Source organism: Neovison vison, chromosome 12 (genome assembly GCF_020171115.1).
Source record: "Neovison vison isolate M4711 chromosome 12, ASM_NN_V1, whole genome shotgun sequence".
Lineage (NCBI taxonomy): Eukaryota > Metazoa > Chordata > Mammalia > Carnivora > Mustelidae > Neogale > Neogale vison.
The window spans coordinates 124,976,159-124,994,328 of NC_058102.1; the positions used below are offsets into that span (position 1 = coordinate 124,976,159).

The window sequence follows — 18,170 nt, forward strand, 5'->3', positions numbered from 1 at the left end:
AACAAAGTATACACTTATTCTTTCTAATCCCTTAAGATCCTTATAGTTGAAAAGGTTGTCATTGAAGGTTAATGCAAATAAAAATAACTTTGCTTAGCAGTACATGTAATTTTAACAGCCTAAATATTTATCCAAAGATTTTCCAATTGTGATATCTACTTGAATATTCTTGTTATATACCTGCTTTATCTCTATCAAAAGTCCTATCAAAACAAATTATGTCCATGCTTCCCAAAATAACTATTAATCAACTGCTTTATAACTTGTAAGAAACAGATCTTGGGTTCAGGAAATACCAATACATTATTAACATATTATTATAATTCTGCATTTACTTTCATTTATAAATATCACATAAATACCACCAGCAAGTATCATAATGTTAAATCATTAAACTAATTTGCAAATATTGATTTAAAAACCTTGGAGCATATGCTGCAAAAACAAAAAATTAGTGAATTTTTTAAAAAGGTCCCCCCCCCCAGGTAATACACCCAATTATCTTCCTAATGATCATCACCTACCCAGGAGTTGGTAATAAATATTGCGTAGTTCTTACAGAAAATGTGAAGACAAATATTGGCAAATACCGCATCTCACGTTATAGTCTAAGAAATCATACAATCTGTAGTATTTCATAAAGTTGTTTATTCTTGTTATTAAAACTTGGACTCAAGTAATCCTGGTTATTCTGGAAAAAGCACCTTGTTCGGGGGCATGGTTTAGTCATCCTTTTCTACAATCACCTCTCCGTGAAGCACCTTTCTTCTTTGGCGTAGCATATGAAAATAGAGTTGTGGAAACACTGATGGAAAAAAGAAAACAAAGGAGGGTGCTGTTGACACTTATTTATACTAGAAGCCTCCCCCACGTAGGCAGTCTGAGGGCAAGAACAGCATCTGTCCCCGCAGCCGCCCGCCCCCAACGCTGCCAGAGCTCAGGCTGAGCGCGCATGCGCAGAGGCCGCACACAGTAGGTCACACCCGGCACCCAGTATCCCGCACTCTGCAGGCCTCCCGCAGGCCTCCAGGGGTTTCAGACTCGCCTCTTTTGATGGCGATCTTTACCAATTTAAGGTTTGTGGTCACCCTGCCTAGAACAAGTTTCTTGTCCCCGTTTTTCCAACAGCAGGTGCTCACTTCATGTATCTGTGTTACATTTTGGGTTACATTCTCAGGATATTGCAACCTTTTTCATTATTATTATTGTACTCGTCATAATGAGTGGTACTGACTCGCTGAAAGCTCTGATGATGGCTAGCATTTATTAGCAATAAAGTATTTTTTAATTAAGGTGTGCACAGTGATGCTATTACAAACTTAAGAGACTACAGTATAATGTAAACATAACTTTTATATGCGCTGGAAAACAACAACAACAAAAACCATCGCTGGACTCACTTTATTGCAATGTTCGCTTTAGTGGTCGAAACTGAACCTGCAGTATCTCTGGGGTGTGCCTGTAATGCTGGGGATTCTTTAGCAAAGTTAGAAGCTAAGTATCCTGATAAAGATATCTTCATAATGACCTGGGACACTGTGCCAGAATGTTCTGGCGCAAGGAAAACTGCCTGGCCCCCTTCTCTCGGGTCCATCTGCTGTCCTGTACCATGAGGGCATCTCATGGACATATGTGGGTATGTAAGCCCACACAATCCAGCTTCATCCATACCCCTCACAAACATTCCTGTTCCCTGCTAGTGACTATCAAAAATTTGACCTAAAAACCAACCACTAATGGCATTTAAGTGAAGTGAGTAGAGCTTCACCAACTCATGGCAACTATTGAAAGATGATGAGAAATTAGTGAAGAGGCTGAGTTATTCAAAATATTTTAAGAAAAGCAGCTTCCTTATGTTCTAGTATACAGAGCAATGTACACAAGTCTAAGTACTCCTAAATAACTTTTCCAAGTGTATGTTCAAGGATTAGACAGAAATGACCTGACATTTTCTGGGACTACATGTTTATCTTCAGACAGATAATTCTAAATGTTGGCAAACAATTCACTGATGTGTGCTCTATCTTTTCTTTAAAAAAAAAAAAAAAAGGTAATTCAGCTTCTCTTTAAATGATTCTGAGAAAACAATCATCTGTGTATTGGTTTACTTACCTTTTTCCTTATAACTTTAAGAGTCCTTTTTGACTTGCTCAACTCTTCCATTACTTAAAATTATGAATAAACTTGGGGTTGAACAGAGGTTTTAATGTATTTGAAAGCCATCATGTGTCATTGCTTATTAAACTAGCCATCATACTTTACAAAAATACTCGCTGCTTACGCTAAATCAAAGTACTAATGATCATATACTTACATGGTATATATGAGGCCATGGTTATAAGAAGGAAATAGTAGTAGTCAAAAGAAACATTGTATTTATTCGGAAGTCTTATTGAAAACATTCCTGTCTTCTTCACATATGGTAAGGCAGCATATATTGTAAGAAGTTCACCAACAACTCCGATGGGATATAAGATGATAAAAAAATTATATCTGGAGAAAGACAGACCCCAGAGAATTATTTTTCTAAAATAATGACTGGATTTGACATTATCGTTCTTTTGCTACTACTGTCTTTAAACTTAAAAATACACATATTTACAGTGCCCCTCACAGGTTAATTTTTTTCTATTTTAATCATTTGTTTGTTTTTGTTTTTAAAGGTTTTATTTATTTGACTCAAAATGGAGAGTATAAGTAGGCAGAGCAGGAGGGAGAGGGAGAAGCAGGCTTTCTGCTGAGCAGGGAGCCCAGTGCAGGGCTTGATCCCAGAACCCTGGGATCATGACTTGAGCCGAAGGCAGCCGCTTAATGAACTGAGCCACCCAGGCACCTTAATCATTTGTTTATCATTTTAATTATCCTCCTTTCTTCTCATGGCAGTTTCCATTTTAGATGGCAAAATCTTAATAAAATAAGAAGTCAACTTACTTTACAGTACTGAAATAATGGTATATGTGTTAACAATGTATATGTATGTAGTTTTGTATTGTAAAGGACATAAGTGTTGTAAATAATACATTATAAAGCACCTATAAGTATTATAAGGCATTGTAAGGGTAACATCTTTGACACCTGGAATCAAAACTGAATATTGTCTTTTGTTTTTTTTTTCCCCCCTTCAGCTAGTCATTTATTGATCAAGTGCTGTGCTTTAAAAGACCAGTTATGTCTGGGTGGCTCAGTTGGTTAAGCAACTACCTTTGGCTCAGATCATGATCCCAGGCTCCTGGGATCCAGCCGCGAATCAGGCTCCTTGCTCAGCAGGAAGCCTGTTTCTCTCTCTCCCTCTGCTGCTCTGCCTGCTTGTGCTCTCTCACTGTCTCTGTCAAATAAATAAATAAAATCTTAAAAAAAAAAAAAAGACCAGTTATGATCCTAATTTTATATCTAAATCTCGAAATTACCAAAGTGGTTCTTGGAAGCCTCTGGAAACCCCTTTGTGACTACTAATTAAAAGACAGTTAATTACTATTTCAGAAAACTGACATACTACTACTAAATATATATTTATACATATTCATATATTTGGTATATCTAATATATAAATAATACTAAATTATCAGGAACTACTAATGAATATATTATCTAAAACTGTTCTCTTAACAGAACAGGTAAGAGAAACTGTTTCCAAAATTCCCACATTAAAGGAACAGTTTGCTTAAGATAGCTAAGAAAGTTCTATTCAAAATCCAAAATCACAGTTTGTTCATTTGGGTTGTGGCAAGGTCTCTAATGCACAACAGGCCAGCCATTACTCATGCCTATGTGAGGGCAAGGCTCTGTGAGTCTCTGTGGGCCTCCAGCAAGAGCAACTTCAAGAATCCAAGGCAACAACATTTCTCCACTGAAGAAAATAATTTCTCTCAAAGGCAGTTACCAAAATAAAGGTTAAATTGTTGGAGGAAAAAGACAGAAATCAATTAATCCGTATTTTATTTCATCGTTTTGTTGGCATTAAGATATCTGTAAAGAAATGTTAAATTTATCAGTACGGCAGAAACTTGGAGACAACTCAAAAATCACCTTATTCCTGTATGTCAAGGATATACACGGGTAAGACATGGTGTGGGAACAGAAACATTTGCCAGAATAGATTCAGTGGCGAATGGAAAGACCAATGATCCTTTTATTGTACCTGTTTATCTCCTCCTTGCCGTGGGTAGATCATCTGCTTTCTTACTACTAGTAGTATAGTTATTCGTATATTATTTAAATCACTCTTTTCCAATCTTAATTTCCTAACTCAATTTAAAAATCATACAACTGAACATTTTATATCCCTTTTCAAGTAAAACATTCAAACTTTTTTATGGAGTTTTTAAACTTTATGTGACTCTCCAGTGATTTTTCTGGAAGCACTGTTCTTAAACAGAAAAAAGCATATCACTCCTCGACTAAACTAGTTTGAAACCTTCAGCCACTGATTATTTTTAATGCAATGATAGCAAAAGATATAATTTACTGGCTTTGTACTTCAGAAAGATTGCATGTCACCAACTCTGTAAGCTTTGATGGCAGCATGAGAAATTTAACTACCTATTCAGAAAAAGAATTCCTCTTTAAAGGTTCCTAATTGTTACCTAAAAATTTTTTGAAGGGGATGCATTTTTTAAATTAAAATGGAAATTAACATCAAACATAACAACGTACAAGTGCCTATTCAGTGGGCTTTTCTAGGAACACTTCTCACACATAAGTAGAACGGAAGTATATTCAAACCGTCACAGTAGGCTAGCTATGTATAAATAAGAACCCATTCTTACTGTGAAGTTTTATTTGAGAATGACAACTTCAACATTTGAACATAAATACAGATGTTATTTGAAGTTTTTTAATGAGGCTGGTAAATATATATATCGATGGTTGGAGTCTTTTAAGATTTTTAACATGAAATATTACTCGTGATTATGATTAACTGACATGTATTACGCTAACAGGTACATTTCAAAGTTGAAGGTCTTAGAGTACTTGGTTTAACATTAGTTCAATTGACAAAGGATTTCTAAACAGCAAATTTAAGCATGTTTTGAACTTCTCCAGAAAGTCAATACATGCATGGTGCATTCCGAAAGGCAGACAGACGAAACATTAAAGACTATTATCTTTCTCACATAAGTTCTACAAATACAGGAAGTGAAGAGACTATTGCAGGAGTTAGTATTTTCAAAGGTGCTGAGGTCCAGAAGACTGAGGTCATCATGCAAGATTCAAGATGCATTGAGATTCATTCTAGGATTAGTCCAGCAACACAACAAACTGCCAACCGCGTGAAAGGCCCAATCACTCAAAGTGAAAAAATGTTCGGTTACGATAAGAATAAAACCAATCTAACATAGAAATGGGAGCGCAGCCTCCTTATGAGAGACAATAGGTTTAAGCTCAAATTATAATTCTGAAGCATTTCAATAAACAAAATGATAAGCCACAAATGTCTAAAAAGGAGCAAAAGCATATAAAAAAAGTCTGAGTATAAATATAATTAACAGTCATTATCTTCATGGAGGAGGATTATAAGCAGTTCAAAAGGTGTTTTTCCCCTTCATTTTGGATTTTTTAATATATTCTATAGTCCATTTCAACAAGTATAATATATGAGTTATGAAAAAGGATTGTAGATACTAATTATCAAAATAATTTAATTATTTTATCATTAATTATATTTTTATCAATAGTTATATTATAATTATTAGTTATCAAAATAACTTAAACCATGCAAAAAATGCCATATTTTTGGCACAGAGTTTAAGTTTAACTAATATAATTTTTTAAAAATGTACGTTTTGCTTTCAAAGAAAAATGAGTGACCAATTCAGGTTATGTGAGGATATTGATACTTGTCTGGCACTAATTCTACTCAAATTATATATTAATATGATTTTTCTCTCATCATTAAATTAAGCCTTTAGAATTGAAGTTACAACACTGCTAGTAGCCAAGAAAACAGCATCCTGGCATCATGGGCTAAGACACAAATTTTTCTTCCCTAGTGTTAGCTCAGCACACAAAACACACATGCACTAGTGAGAAACTAAACTGCAAGACAATGCCACCTGGCCCATTTAATGAAGTATGGCAAGTGGTCGAGAAGACTGAACGTGTAGAAGGAATAGCGAGTGATCTCTGTCACAGTCCACGCGACCAGAAAAAGCACCACGCTCTCCTCATTCTGGATCTGCAGAATCACAGAGAAATTCACAGTGTGGTTTAACCTTGAACATTTTTCTCCATGAAGATATACTCATTTTTTACTGTGTGTCTTTGAATGTCAGGGGTAGCAGAGGCAAGACAGAAAAACAGAGTCACCACTACATAATTCATGAGAACACACAAATATGTCCCAGGCACAGGAATGGTCAAATTTATAGTGCTTTCTCTTTCTTAGCCTTCGCTCCGGCTGCTAACTCAACCATCCTGTGACAACACCACCCCCTCAAAACCATCATGGGAACCATTAGACAGCCCGACTTTCTACGGTCGTCTGATGGTACCCAGCCTACTGCAGTACTAGCTACTGCATTTGTCCACTCCTCTTTTGTCCTATGACCACCATTTGCATTCGGAGCCTCACCATCTTCTCCATCCAGACTACTCCAACAGCTTCCTAAATAGCCTCTCCACTCCTACTCTCCTCATGGATTGAAGTCTTCTCTTCAATGCAAAACCAAAACACATTTGGAAGCAGTGATCCTGAGATTTAAAAGCTTCTTTGGCTCTCCATTCCTTAACAGGACAAGAGGATCACAGTCAGTGCTCTCCTTATACACTCCTTCCTCAGGAAAGCCTGCCTTCCCTCCCTCAGTCAGGCTAAGTACCCAGGTACACTGTAATACATATTTGTCTCTTATTTCAAAGCACTAACGCTAACATAATGAAACAATTAACAGTAGACCGTGAACAATGTGGGGGTTGGGGCACCAATCCCTGCTGCGTAGCCAAAAAGCCTGCATTTAAGTTTTAAGTTTTCACTCCCCAATACTTAACAACTAATAGCCTACTGTTGACCAGAAGCCTTATCGATAACCCATGAACAGCTGAATAACACATATCTTGTGTGTTCTATGTATTATATATGGCATTCTTACAATAAAGCAAGCTAGAGAAAAGAAAATGTCATTTACAAAATCGTAAGAGAAAATACACTTATAGTATTCTAATTATCAGAAAAAAAATTATAAAAAGAAAAAATTCTGAGTATGAATGAACACGCGCAGTTCAAATGCAGGTTGTTCAAGGTCAACTGTACTTATGTAACTACTGGTTTACCGCTGCTCCCACTTACAGGATCCACAAGGAAGCGACCATATTCGTATCATTAACCGCCAGATCCCCTAGCACAGCCTCAGGCTGGAACAGTTGTGCGATCAGTATTTGCTGAAGGAGTCAACGTCTGTATGACCAGCGCCCACTTCCCAACCACCAGTACGCAAAGAGCTGAAATGGCCCTATCCACTCTTGTAAAGCCAGACCCAAGCACAGTGTCAAGTGCACAGAAGGCACTCAATAAATGTTGGCTGAGTTCGTTAAAGAGGGGTAGAAAGGTACCAGTGGGAAACTATTATTGGAAAAACCTAAATAGTGATACTAATACAGAGATCCTTTCGAGGATAAAAAAAAAAAAGGAGCAGAGGGGACTTTTTTCTCCTGGGGGCTAGCAAGCCATTAGATCCTCTCTCACTTCTTTCCACAGTGGATGCCGGCCACCCTGTCTTGTCTGTCTTCTTCTTCAGTCTTCAGACATTTTGCAGTCCCGGCCCAGCTATTATATTTGCTCGCTGTCTGGAACAGACTTTCTTTTATTCTGTTTATGGGGACCTCCTGCTTTTAAACTACATGGCAATCTGAACACAAAGTCTGGCTCTCCGCGTGGCACACACTCACAGCTCAGGGCACGGCGGTCCGCCGTGAGGGGCCAGGCGCACTGAGAGAGTTGAGTGAAAGACAGAGGTCCGGAGAGGCTACCGGGCCGAGTGGTGGGACAGCGGAAGAGCAGTGATCTGTCCCCAGAGCGCGGACAGGGGCCAGTTTGTCTCACAGACAAGGGAAGGGAGTTAAGGTATCATTTCAAGCAGACGAGGGCAAGAAAGGCATCTCAGAAATGGAAAGGAGGCCAGAGATCTGTCCTCAAGTAGACAGGAGATGCCGGAGGCTGTCAGAAGGTCAGAAGGGCCCATCTGGGAAATGTTTCTGTCACGGGTTTAAAAGGCCCAGTGTCTTGACATAGTGAGCACGGTGTTTGTTTGTCTAGAAGGGTTTAAGCCATTAATTAGATTCAGGTCTGTCTCCTGTCATGCCTCAATAAATAATATGCTAATTTTCCTAAGTTCCCCAGCCCTTCCAACTTTTCATTTAGTCCTTCCATTTGCTCAGATCTACAGAACTGTATTTGCTTTTTATGCCTGTTGCTACAACATGGTAAATGAGGAAAAATATACTGTTTATTGTGGCAACTTCAATACATAATCAAAGAGAATACACATCAATAGAAAATTTTCAGTTAACTATTTGACAGAATATGAGTTTTCACTTTAAAAACTGGGAAACATCAGAGGAGAATAGATTATGGATATAAATATTTAGTTTGCTTATGTTTCATGGTCATTCTACTAATGCACTAAGTCAATGTACAATCACACTTAGATCCAAACCCAGCCCTTTTTTTGTCTAGTGGTTCTGCTTCCTGCAATAAAGCAATGTTAGTATCTTAGATTCCTATTAATATAAAAGCTTTCCTGCAGGCTCATGAAGAGAACATGTTAGTGTCACTTACTGGTTTTATACTGTGAGTAACGAGCCACACCATGAAGATTCTTGAACTCACTTGGACCCCAGTCACAATCACAGAAGTAGGTACAATTCCTTAAAGAGAAAAATAAGTCAACCATTGCCCTAATGGCAACTTATACCAACAATAAAAATTAAACCAGAAACTTACCAATTAAACAGTGGACTATCTGTAAGCAAATAAAGAAAAAAATCACAAGTCAATAGCATGCAACATAAAATAAATCCCTGTGAACACTGGTTTTCTACAAATCCATAGATGGATATCATTGGCAAAATAAGACTGATTTTGTTCAGCAAATAATTTTTCCAAATAAATATTACAACAATAGGAAAACAGCATCATTGAAAACTTACCTCGAGCAAGGCAAATGTCTGGAAAAATTTAAGTGTCTTCTGAATACTTTTATATAAACCTTTGTGTGTTCCTTTTTCCATATAGAAACGTACCATGGTAATAGCTAAAACCAACCACCTAAAAGAAACGAAGGTATTTTATAAAGTTCTATCAAAATGAATACCAATGATCTTCCTGAAAAGAAATGGCATAATTTATATAATCATATGTTGTTTTATGATGTTCGCAGTTCATTTAACAAAACCCACAGGAAGAAAGGGCATTGCTTTTACACTGACTCTTCAAGTGGATGAAGAGAACATACTGGAGATCAACTAGGTTCGAATGTCAAACGATGTCCGTTCCATGTTTGGTTTCAGCAGCCTGACTGAAGAAATGACGTACCCCAAATGAGGTTATTAGAAAGTATTTCATAATTATATAAATATTTCTTAAGGTCAAAAGCTGTGAGTGTTTAAGTATGTACTTATACAAATATATGGTATATATTTATTTACATGTAGGTATAAGTAAAAATATTTCATAATAATTCTTTTCTTTAGTATTTGCACTAAACAATAACACCCATTGTGCCACAGAAGGGCATACATATAGAAGGTCAGATATGGGCCTGCTTTCAAAGAGTTTGCTTTACAAAAAGGACAAAATGCATATGCCTTTCCTTTTCAACTTCTACTTCTACACAACAGAGAGGTTCCGTGCTGTGAAGACCAGCACTTCACACAGAAGCTACGTCTGTGGAGACCGGCTTTCTCACCCTACACTCAATCTGCCAGAGACACTAATGAGAGTTCATTTTTTTCCTAGTTTCCTTCACAACTACAAGAGCACTTTCAAGTTTCAAAAAGTTACGCCGTCTGTAACTTCTTAAAATCCTTAGTAACACACCCATGGAAATGAGTAGCTACTCTAGGCTTCTTTAATTCAGTGGGCTTCAAAACGTCTAGTTACATGGATTTATGAATGATAACAATATTACACAGTTTTAACTTCTTAATTAAAGAACCCTCATAAGATGGACAGTTTAGAGTTTTCCCACAAACGAACTACGGATGAAATAAGATGAACATGGCCAACAAGGTCAAGAGAAGACGGAGGCTAGAGCTTCTCTTCTGGGCACTTTCACTCCTCCTCAGCACACACTGAGGGGAAAGCAAGGACGTTCTTATGAGGGGTGGTAAGAAGTCAGGTAGAATCTGAAATTGTCAGCAAGACCTTCCAAAGATGGAAATGTTAATGATACCAACAACAGCGATGCTAACGCGTGTACTTTCAGAACGGTTTCAATGTTCCAAATGCACATTTAGTATATTAATATTTCATGCTCACAAATTCCCTGTGAGGTAGGGACGGCTATTATCCTATTTCACTGTTGAGGAAACAGGCAGAAGAGGTCACAGAGCCAGACAGCAGAGATGTAAACCCACCAATGAGCTCAGAGTCTATGTTCTTGACCCACGATGCTGTACTGGTTTGGCTCTAGGCATGTACGTGTGCCTTGGGATATTAGTTAATCACACTATTCGCTCTATTTGAATTACAAGTAAATCTTCAAAGCTATCAAGAGAATTGTGCTCGAATATTTTAACCAACAGTAGTGTGCTATCAAAAAGGTCTGAGGGCCATTGTTGTAGATGAGACAGTCACCATGCAGAGACATCAAGATTTATCCTAAGTCTTAAAGTCAACAGTCCAGGTAGAAATAAACCCTGTGACATCTCCCAACCCCCCATGCTATTCTCGCTCCACAATACCCTGGCTTTACTGGATTCAACTGACAGCTTCGTCCCATATGTGGGCCAAACCATGGCTTCATCCCATATACAGAACAACACCGAATTCTGTACTGGGCTAATCTGGGTGACATTTTAGATGTCTTCCTTAAAATGTTACGATTTTACCGTCTTCAATTTTAAGTCCCCATACTAACGATTAAAAAAAAAAAAAGCATATTAAGATAGTTAAATCAACAGTTTCATACACTTGTCTTTTTAAAGAAAAATCCAAACCAGAGTTTTTAAAAAGATCACTTTGAGAGCTACCAAAGAATTCATCAAAGGATTCATTTAGATGGCAACTTTTCTATATTTTTAAATAGCAAGATATAAAAATCCACGTATTGTAAATGTGGTAACAAATTTTACTGTTGTCCCATAGGTGGCAGTGTTGTACCACCTAGTATAGTGAAATTATTAACTTGGTCGAAAATAAAAGAAACGAACACTCCGGGTAGTTTTAGAAAGGACCGCAGAGCCATCTATCCTAACTTCTCATCTGTTTTTCAGTCACTGTGGCCAGGAGCTAATCTGGACTAATGAGTGTTCACTAAGTCCACCATCGCAACGGGATGACAAAGTCTTTCCACAGGGGCCCTACATTTAACTAACTTTGCACTTTCTACATTCATTGTTTTGGTAATTATCCTTTTTCTAAAAATGCAAAAGCAAGTAGAGCTTCTGCAACTGTTTTTAAAAAATAGGCCAGAGCAACTGATTACCCAAATATGAACCAGAGAGATATGCTCAGTCCTGGAGAAAGTACTCTCTTTGGAAAATATATAAACATGTGCTTTATATGTCAAAGATTGCTTGCTTGTTAGCTTAATTCATTTCTTTATTCATTCATCTCCATGTTCAACATTTATTGCTAAGCCAGGGAGTGTTGGGAAATTAGAAATAAGTAAGTCCTAGTTCTTGTCTCAAGGAACTATTAAATTAGTAAGTAGAGAAAACAAAGCAGTGCTGTACCAGGAGGTATGAGCCGTAACTCACTAAACACAGGGTCTGCTTGCCATGGCATTATGCCACGATGACTCTGAAAAATCTTATGGAAGGAGGAGTTCTTTCCTCTGGCTGTTTTGGGGGCTTCTTTTCCCCCTGAGGGTTCTTGGAGACAACCAGCTCCAAAAAGAACTTGGTTATCTATATTTGTATCTTCTGGTTTTGTTCCAATACTTCTGTTTAGATATGAATTATGAACAACTTTGCATAGACACAATGATACAGAGAATGGCATAAGGAACCTCCAGAGCCCACTGCCCAGCTTCAAGCATTATCATCTTATGGACAATCCTATAGCTTCCAAACCTCTAGTCAGTTCTTTCCTCGCCATCCCCTCCCCTCATTATCTTGAAGGAAATCTCACATTCTATAGTTTGATTCCTAATAAGAGGATTGCTTTTAATAGACCTTACCATAATACCACCATCCCAGGTAAAAAATCGTAGATCACAAAACATAGGATAAAAATTTCCTCAGTTGTCTCATAATTTTTAAAAATCGTGATTGAAATAAAGTTTATATGTTGTAACTAATTGCTATGTCTTTCATAACTCTTGATCTATAGGTTTCCCCTCCCTCCCTCTATCCATTCATCTCTCTTTCCCTCTCTTTTTTCTCTGTTGATGACACTGAGTGGTTTGTCCTGCAAAGGTACCCACATGTCACTTATTATGTTCTTTTGTCCCCCATATTTCCTGTGAAGTTGACAGTTCCACACCCTTAATCAGATAGATTCACATTTGAAGTTAATTCCTAAGTTATGTTGTATGCTCCCCTGAAGAGCACGTAATTTCTAATCGTCCCTTTTGTTTGCAATGTTAACTTACTGCTGATCATTGCCCAGAGCCATTATTTTAGCAGTTACTGAATAATGGTGATATTCTAACATTACCATTTCTTCTTGACATGTCCGATAAAGTAACTATGTGGAGGCTTGCCCATAGATGGCCTCTCACATTCATACCATCCATATCTTCACACACTGTTCATTGACACCCCCAAACTTCCTTTCCTAGACTAAAATGAAACTTTGTTAGTAGCCAATATGTGTTTCAATGTACTGCACATAGACACTTGTGCCAGTGGAGTTAAGCTGAAAGGTTCATGAAAGAAAAAACCAGATAAACTGGACTTCATGAAGACTAAGAGCTTCTCTTTGAGAGACACTGTGATGAAACTAAAACCAAGCCACAACTAGGAGAAAATATTTACAAATCACATATCTGGTAAAGACCTATATGCATACTATATTTTTTAAAAAAGCTCTCAGAACTCAGTAAAAGAAAAATCAAACAACCTCATTTTTTTTAAAAAAAAGGTGAAAGATTTGAACAGATGCTATACCAAAAAAGATACACAATTGGTAAATAAATGCATGGAAAGATGTTCAGTGTCGTTAGTCACTAGGGAATGCAAAATAAAATCACAATGAGATAACGTAACACACCTATTAGAATGTCTAGAACTACAAGCACTGACCATACCAAGTGTTGGTGACGATGTACAGCTACTCTCATTCATTGTCCACAGGGATAAAATGGTACAATCATTCTGGAAAGTCTGGATAGTTTCTTAAGAAATCAAGAATGCAACTACCGTATGACCCAGCCATTCCACTCACAAACATTCACCTCGGAAAAATGAAGTCCAAGTCCAAAGACTTGTACCTGAATACTCATAGCTTTGTCATAGCTCCAAACTGGGAAGAAGCAAAATGTCCCCCAACAGATGAACGGATAAGCAAGTTGGATAAACGAGATCCATACACAGGATCTACCCTCCTCAGGGATAAAATAAACGTCTGTTCCTTCACAGGCTGGAAAATGTATATGCCGGCCCCTTGGTTTTGGTGTTCTAATAACTCACACAATGTATACTCTGAAAATATCTTCAATAGCTTCTCTCTTGGTGTCAATCACCTTGCTGATCACTTCATACCCATGATCTTTTTATTCTTTGTAATAATCTAGCAAAGCAGCTTTGTTGTTCCAATTTACAGATAAGAAAACTCGGAGTCAGAGTGTTTCAGTAACTTATCTGAGGCTACTCAGCAAAAAACGGGTGAAGCATAGACTTTAACAACACCTTACTGTACTCTATGCAGATTAAAATGCAAACATGTTAGCAAGGCACTTAAGGCCCTGTGCAGAGTGGTCCATGCTCCCCCTCCGGCTTCATCTCCCCCCTACACTTCAGGCCCACCTGCTACTGCCTTGACAACATGTCTAGGAATGCCTTATCTCTGTACCCTAACACACTGTTTTCTCATCCCTGCCTATCAAATCCTATTCATCCTTCAAAGCTCTGTTGAAATGCTATGATCACCAGAGCTTTCTCTGATTCCCCCTACCTGTCTGACCCGTCACCTCTGTCAAGCACGCACTCACTCCGTCTTTTATTGCAATATATAAATGTCCCTGGTTACACTTCTTCAAGGATGGAGCCTAAAATATTTATCTTATAAGACATAAGACCATACATTTGACACATACGGGTTCAAAAGTCCTGAAAAGAAACAACAGCAACAACACCACCACGGGAGAGAGAGAGACAGACAGACACGGAGGAAGAACTGCTTCTCTGGTCACATACCTATTATGAACAAGTACCACAAAAATCCTCAAATCCTTTAAAGGTGTAATCCTATTCCTGGGAAATTCATCCTAAGTAACTATTCAACAGAAACAAATGAAAGCAAAATGTCATTAGGGGAATTAGTTAATCCATTACTGTACATTAACTCTATACACTCTTATGTAGCCATGAAAGAATATATTTATGAAAACTATATAGAAATATTTGGTAGATTATTAGGTGAAAATAGAATATATAATAGAGCAGATACCCTAGCTGCAATCCTCTATAAGATGCATTTAGGATCTTACACTCGAATGAGGGACATGACAGACAAAAAGCAATAATATGAATTAGTAAAATACATTGTACAGTTATAAGGCAATAAGTGCAATGACAAAAATAAAGCAGGCCAGAGGAATAATAGCATAATGGGGATATATGCTATCTGAATGAAGATATTCACATAAAAGATAAAAAACAAAATGTCATGCTAAGCTTATAAAATTAGGCAAGTTCTTTTTTTATATCTATGTAAATACTTATCTATTATTTTGTTTTCAAAACTATTACAAAAGCTTAATATACTTCAAAGTTCTGCTCAAAGAGAAAAACAATAAGTTAAATGGACAAAAAGAACCTCAGCTAACCCTCCGCTATCCGTACTAATTAATGTATACCTTGGTTTACCTACCACTTTCCACACTACAACCTTACTTACCTCTGTTCTCCAACACCACCCTCCAATTAGATCAAGAGAATATACCGGGCTTTCTTGCATCTCATACCTATTGCTAGAATTTACTGAAAATATTCACTCGAAATATCTACTGTCCACATATTTCAATCCTATTCCTTCTTCAAATCTTTTTTTTTTAAGATCTTATTTATTTATTTATTTGTCAGAAAGAGAACGAGAGAAAGCACACAAGCAGGCAGAGAGGCAGGCAGAGGCTGAGAGAGAGCTAGGCTCCCTGCGGAGCAAGGAGCTCAATGCGGGATTAGATCCCAGGACTATGGGATCATGACCTGAGCCGAAGACAGCGGCTTAATCCACTGAGTCACCCAGGTGTCCCACCGTCTTCAAATCTTAAAGCCTCTAAAGGCCTCCAAAGAGTTACATGGATTACTCCATTTTGGTCACCTCTGCTTTTAAACAGAGGTGAAAATGATAAGAGACCTTCCCAGTATAGGCAGGAAGACAGATAAGTTTCAGATACCCGGTAATTTGCTGGGCAGGTAGGAAAGACAGGAATGAAGTGTGACAATGCAAAGTGTGAGAACACAAATTCTGCTCCAGATGGGGCAGAAGAACTAGAAAGCTTCAAAGAAAATGGCTTGATTTAGAAGTCATATGAGGAACAAGAAGGATATTACACAAAGAGTCAAAGGCCTGAGCAAGAACGGAGAGAGCTGTAAAAATAAAAATGCATGGTGCCTTGCCCGCATTATGAGTTACAGTTGATTTCAAATACAATAGATGTGTAAAGAGAATCAGGGAGTTTATTACAAAGGGCCTTGAATGACCAACAGCCTAAATCCCTTAGATTACAGTGGAGGTAATAGGGAGTCACCGAAGGCTTTAAACTAGAGTTATGCATTGATTTTCACTTTTAAAAAAGTTTAACCTGGTTTTCAAAAGGGAGAGTGGACTGGAAAGCAAAGGGACAGCAAACCAGTTAAAAAACAGCAGGTATTCCAAAAATTTTCCAAAAACTGGGTAAGACTATCACAGGAGAGAAAATTCTTTCAGTTCTCACTGTGGCTAAAGACAGCAGCTCGTGGTGGGTACTCGATTGTTCTCCGGTTGTTCCAAATGTACTACTTTTCTTCTTCGAGATTATAAAACTCAGTAAAGCATAAAAAGCAGCAGCACGTCTCTGGAGTCAGACTGTCTAGGCTGAAATCCAAGGCTGACACCTGCTGGTTGAATGATCTTGAGCAAATTACTTAACCTCTTTGTGCCTCAGTTTCCTAATCCCTCAAATTGACATCATGTACCCCTCCCAGGAGGGAAAAGAACCAAAAATGAACTAGTACATCTAAAGTAATCAACACATTACCTGACCCATAGCAAATCCTCAACAAATGTATTGTTTTGCGAACAGTATTTGGTATTCAGGATTACACTAAACACACAATAAGTACTCAGTACTGGGTCAAACCATTAATTCTTTTCTATAAGTCCTGGAGTAAGATTAAAAGATCACCTATATTTATAGGTGATAATGAGAAAGTAGCTTTTCAAAATGACAATGCAACTTAGAAACAGAAGAGCAATTTCCCAACTGGTCTTGAAAAGCCGTCGACACACAAGTCATTTTGACAGCTCTCTGAAGAGCGACAGTCACTGTGTAACCTTATTTTCTAACTCATACTCAAAGTCAGAAATAAAAGTACGGGACATCAGTCACGAAGCACGGGGCCGTAAAGATGCTGGACCCGAGTGCCAAGCTCTGATACAGCAGGATTTGTAAAATATCGTCCCAAGTAAGAAGCTCTGGGGCTCAAGAAAAAAAAAATCAAAACCCAAAACTCGTGGTGACATTAACAGTTCCGGAAACTCTGCCCAGCGATCTGCTGCACGAGGAAATGCACCGTGGGGGCCACGGCCGGACAGCTCCGGCTCCGGGGCCGCGGCACTAGGCGTTTCTTCAACAGCGGCCGCAGGCAGCGGCGCCCGGGGCGGCCCGACCGAAGCCACCTCCCCCGCGGGTCTGCCCCGCATTCCTGCCCAGGTCTATACTTAACCTCCGGCCCGCGCCCCGAGTCGCCGCGCCACGCCGTGCACCGTATTAGGCAATGCCCGGCGAGCAGGGCCCCGGCACCCCCCCGCTGGTCCGCCCCGCTCCACTCCGCTCCATTCAACCCCCGCGGCCGCGGCGGCGCCCGCGGCGGCGCCCGCGCCCCTCCCCCACGGCCGCCGCCCGCGCCCCCTCCCCGCGCCGCGCCCACCCCGCCGCCCCGCGCAGCCGGCACCCGGAGCGCCTCACCCGCTCGCCGCCCTCCCCGCAGTCCCGAGCGCCCCCAGCCCCACCGGCGCCCCGAGCGCTGAATGTCGGGGGGCAGCACGGCGGGGAGGGGGGCGGAGGGAGGAGAGGGCCCCTCTCCGCGCACGTACCCCGCGGTCATGGCGATGTTGTAGAAGGTGAGCCAGACAGTGGCCAGCAAGCCGAGGCGCCTCCTCTTGCCGGTGGCCTCCTTCTCCTCGCCCGGCTCCGAGGCGCCGCCGTTGGTGCCGTCCTCCTCGCTGGACGCCATGGTGGCCGTGCCCCCGGGGGAGGTGGAAGACAGGGGAAAGGGAGTGGGAGGGGGCCCCGCCGAGCGCGCCGCTGAAGCGCCGCCGCCCGCTGCCGCCGCCTCTGTCAGGCGCCCCATGTGCCGCGCGCAGGGGGCTCGGCGCCGCCAGCCCGGCCGCCCGCAGGGGGAGGAGCGGGCGCCCCCGGCCGCTGCCCCGGCCGCCCCGCCCCCGGCCCTCGGGAGCGCGCGCGGCGCGGGGACCCGGCTGCCCGGCCTGGGAGCCGGCCCCGGGGGCAGTCTGGAGGCGGCTGCGTGGTTTCCGCTCCCACGGAAAGCTGTCCGCGTCTCTAGCTGGGGGGACCTCTAGCTGGGACGTCTCGGGCGCTGGCGACCTGCCCCAGGCTGGTGCATTTAGTCGGGGCGGACGGAACACA

General features: G+C 40.2%; 1 protein-coding gene across 1 annotated transcript; it reads right to left on the reverse strand.

Annotated features, from left to right (window-relative positions):
- Window positions 1-631: 631 nt before the first annotated feature.
- Window positions 632-17,889, reverse strand: HACD1 (3-hydroxyacyl-CoA dehydratase 1). The gene is made up of 7 exons (XM_044227066.1): window positions 17,618-17,889; window positions 9,142-9,259; window positions 8,936-8,954; window positions 8,771-8,859; window positions 6,054-6,175; window positions 2,315-2,493; window positions 632-805 (listed from the first exon to the last, which is right to left on the reverse strand). The coding sequence occupies exons 1-7, from the start codon at window positions 17,872-17,874 to the stop codon at window positions 723-725; spliced, it is 867 nt and encodes a 288-aa protein (XP_044083001.1). The 5' UTR covers window positions 17,875-17,889; the 3' UTR covers window positions 632-722.
- Window positions 17,890-18,170: the final 281 nt, after the last annotated feature.

Excerpts from the sequence above, each read along its gene's own strand:
- HACD1 (XM_044227066.1), bottom strand. The coding sequence starts at position 17,874 with ATGGGGCGCCTGACAGAGGCGGCGGCAGCGGGCGGCGGCGCTTCAGCG. Across the intron at positions 2,494-6,053 it reads TACTTCATTAAATGGGCCAG|ATATAATTTTTTTATCATCT; the intron begins GTGGCATTGTCT and ends GTCTTTCTCCAG. Across the intron at positions 806-2,314 it reads CATGGCCTCATATATACCAT|TGTTTCCACAACTCTATTTT; the intron begins GTAAGTATATGA and ends TTTTTCCATCAG.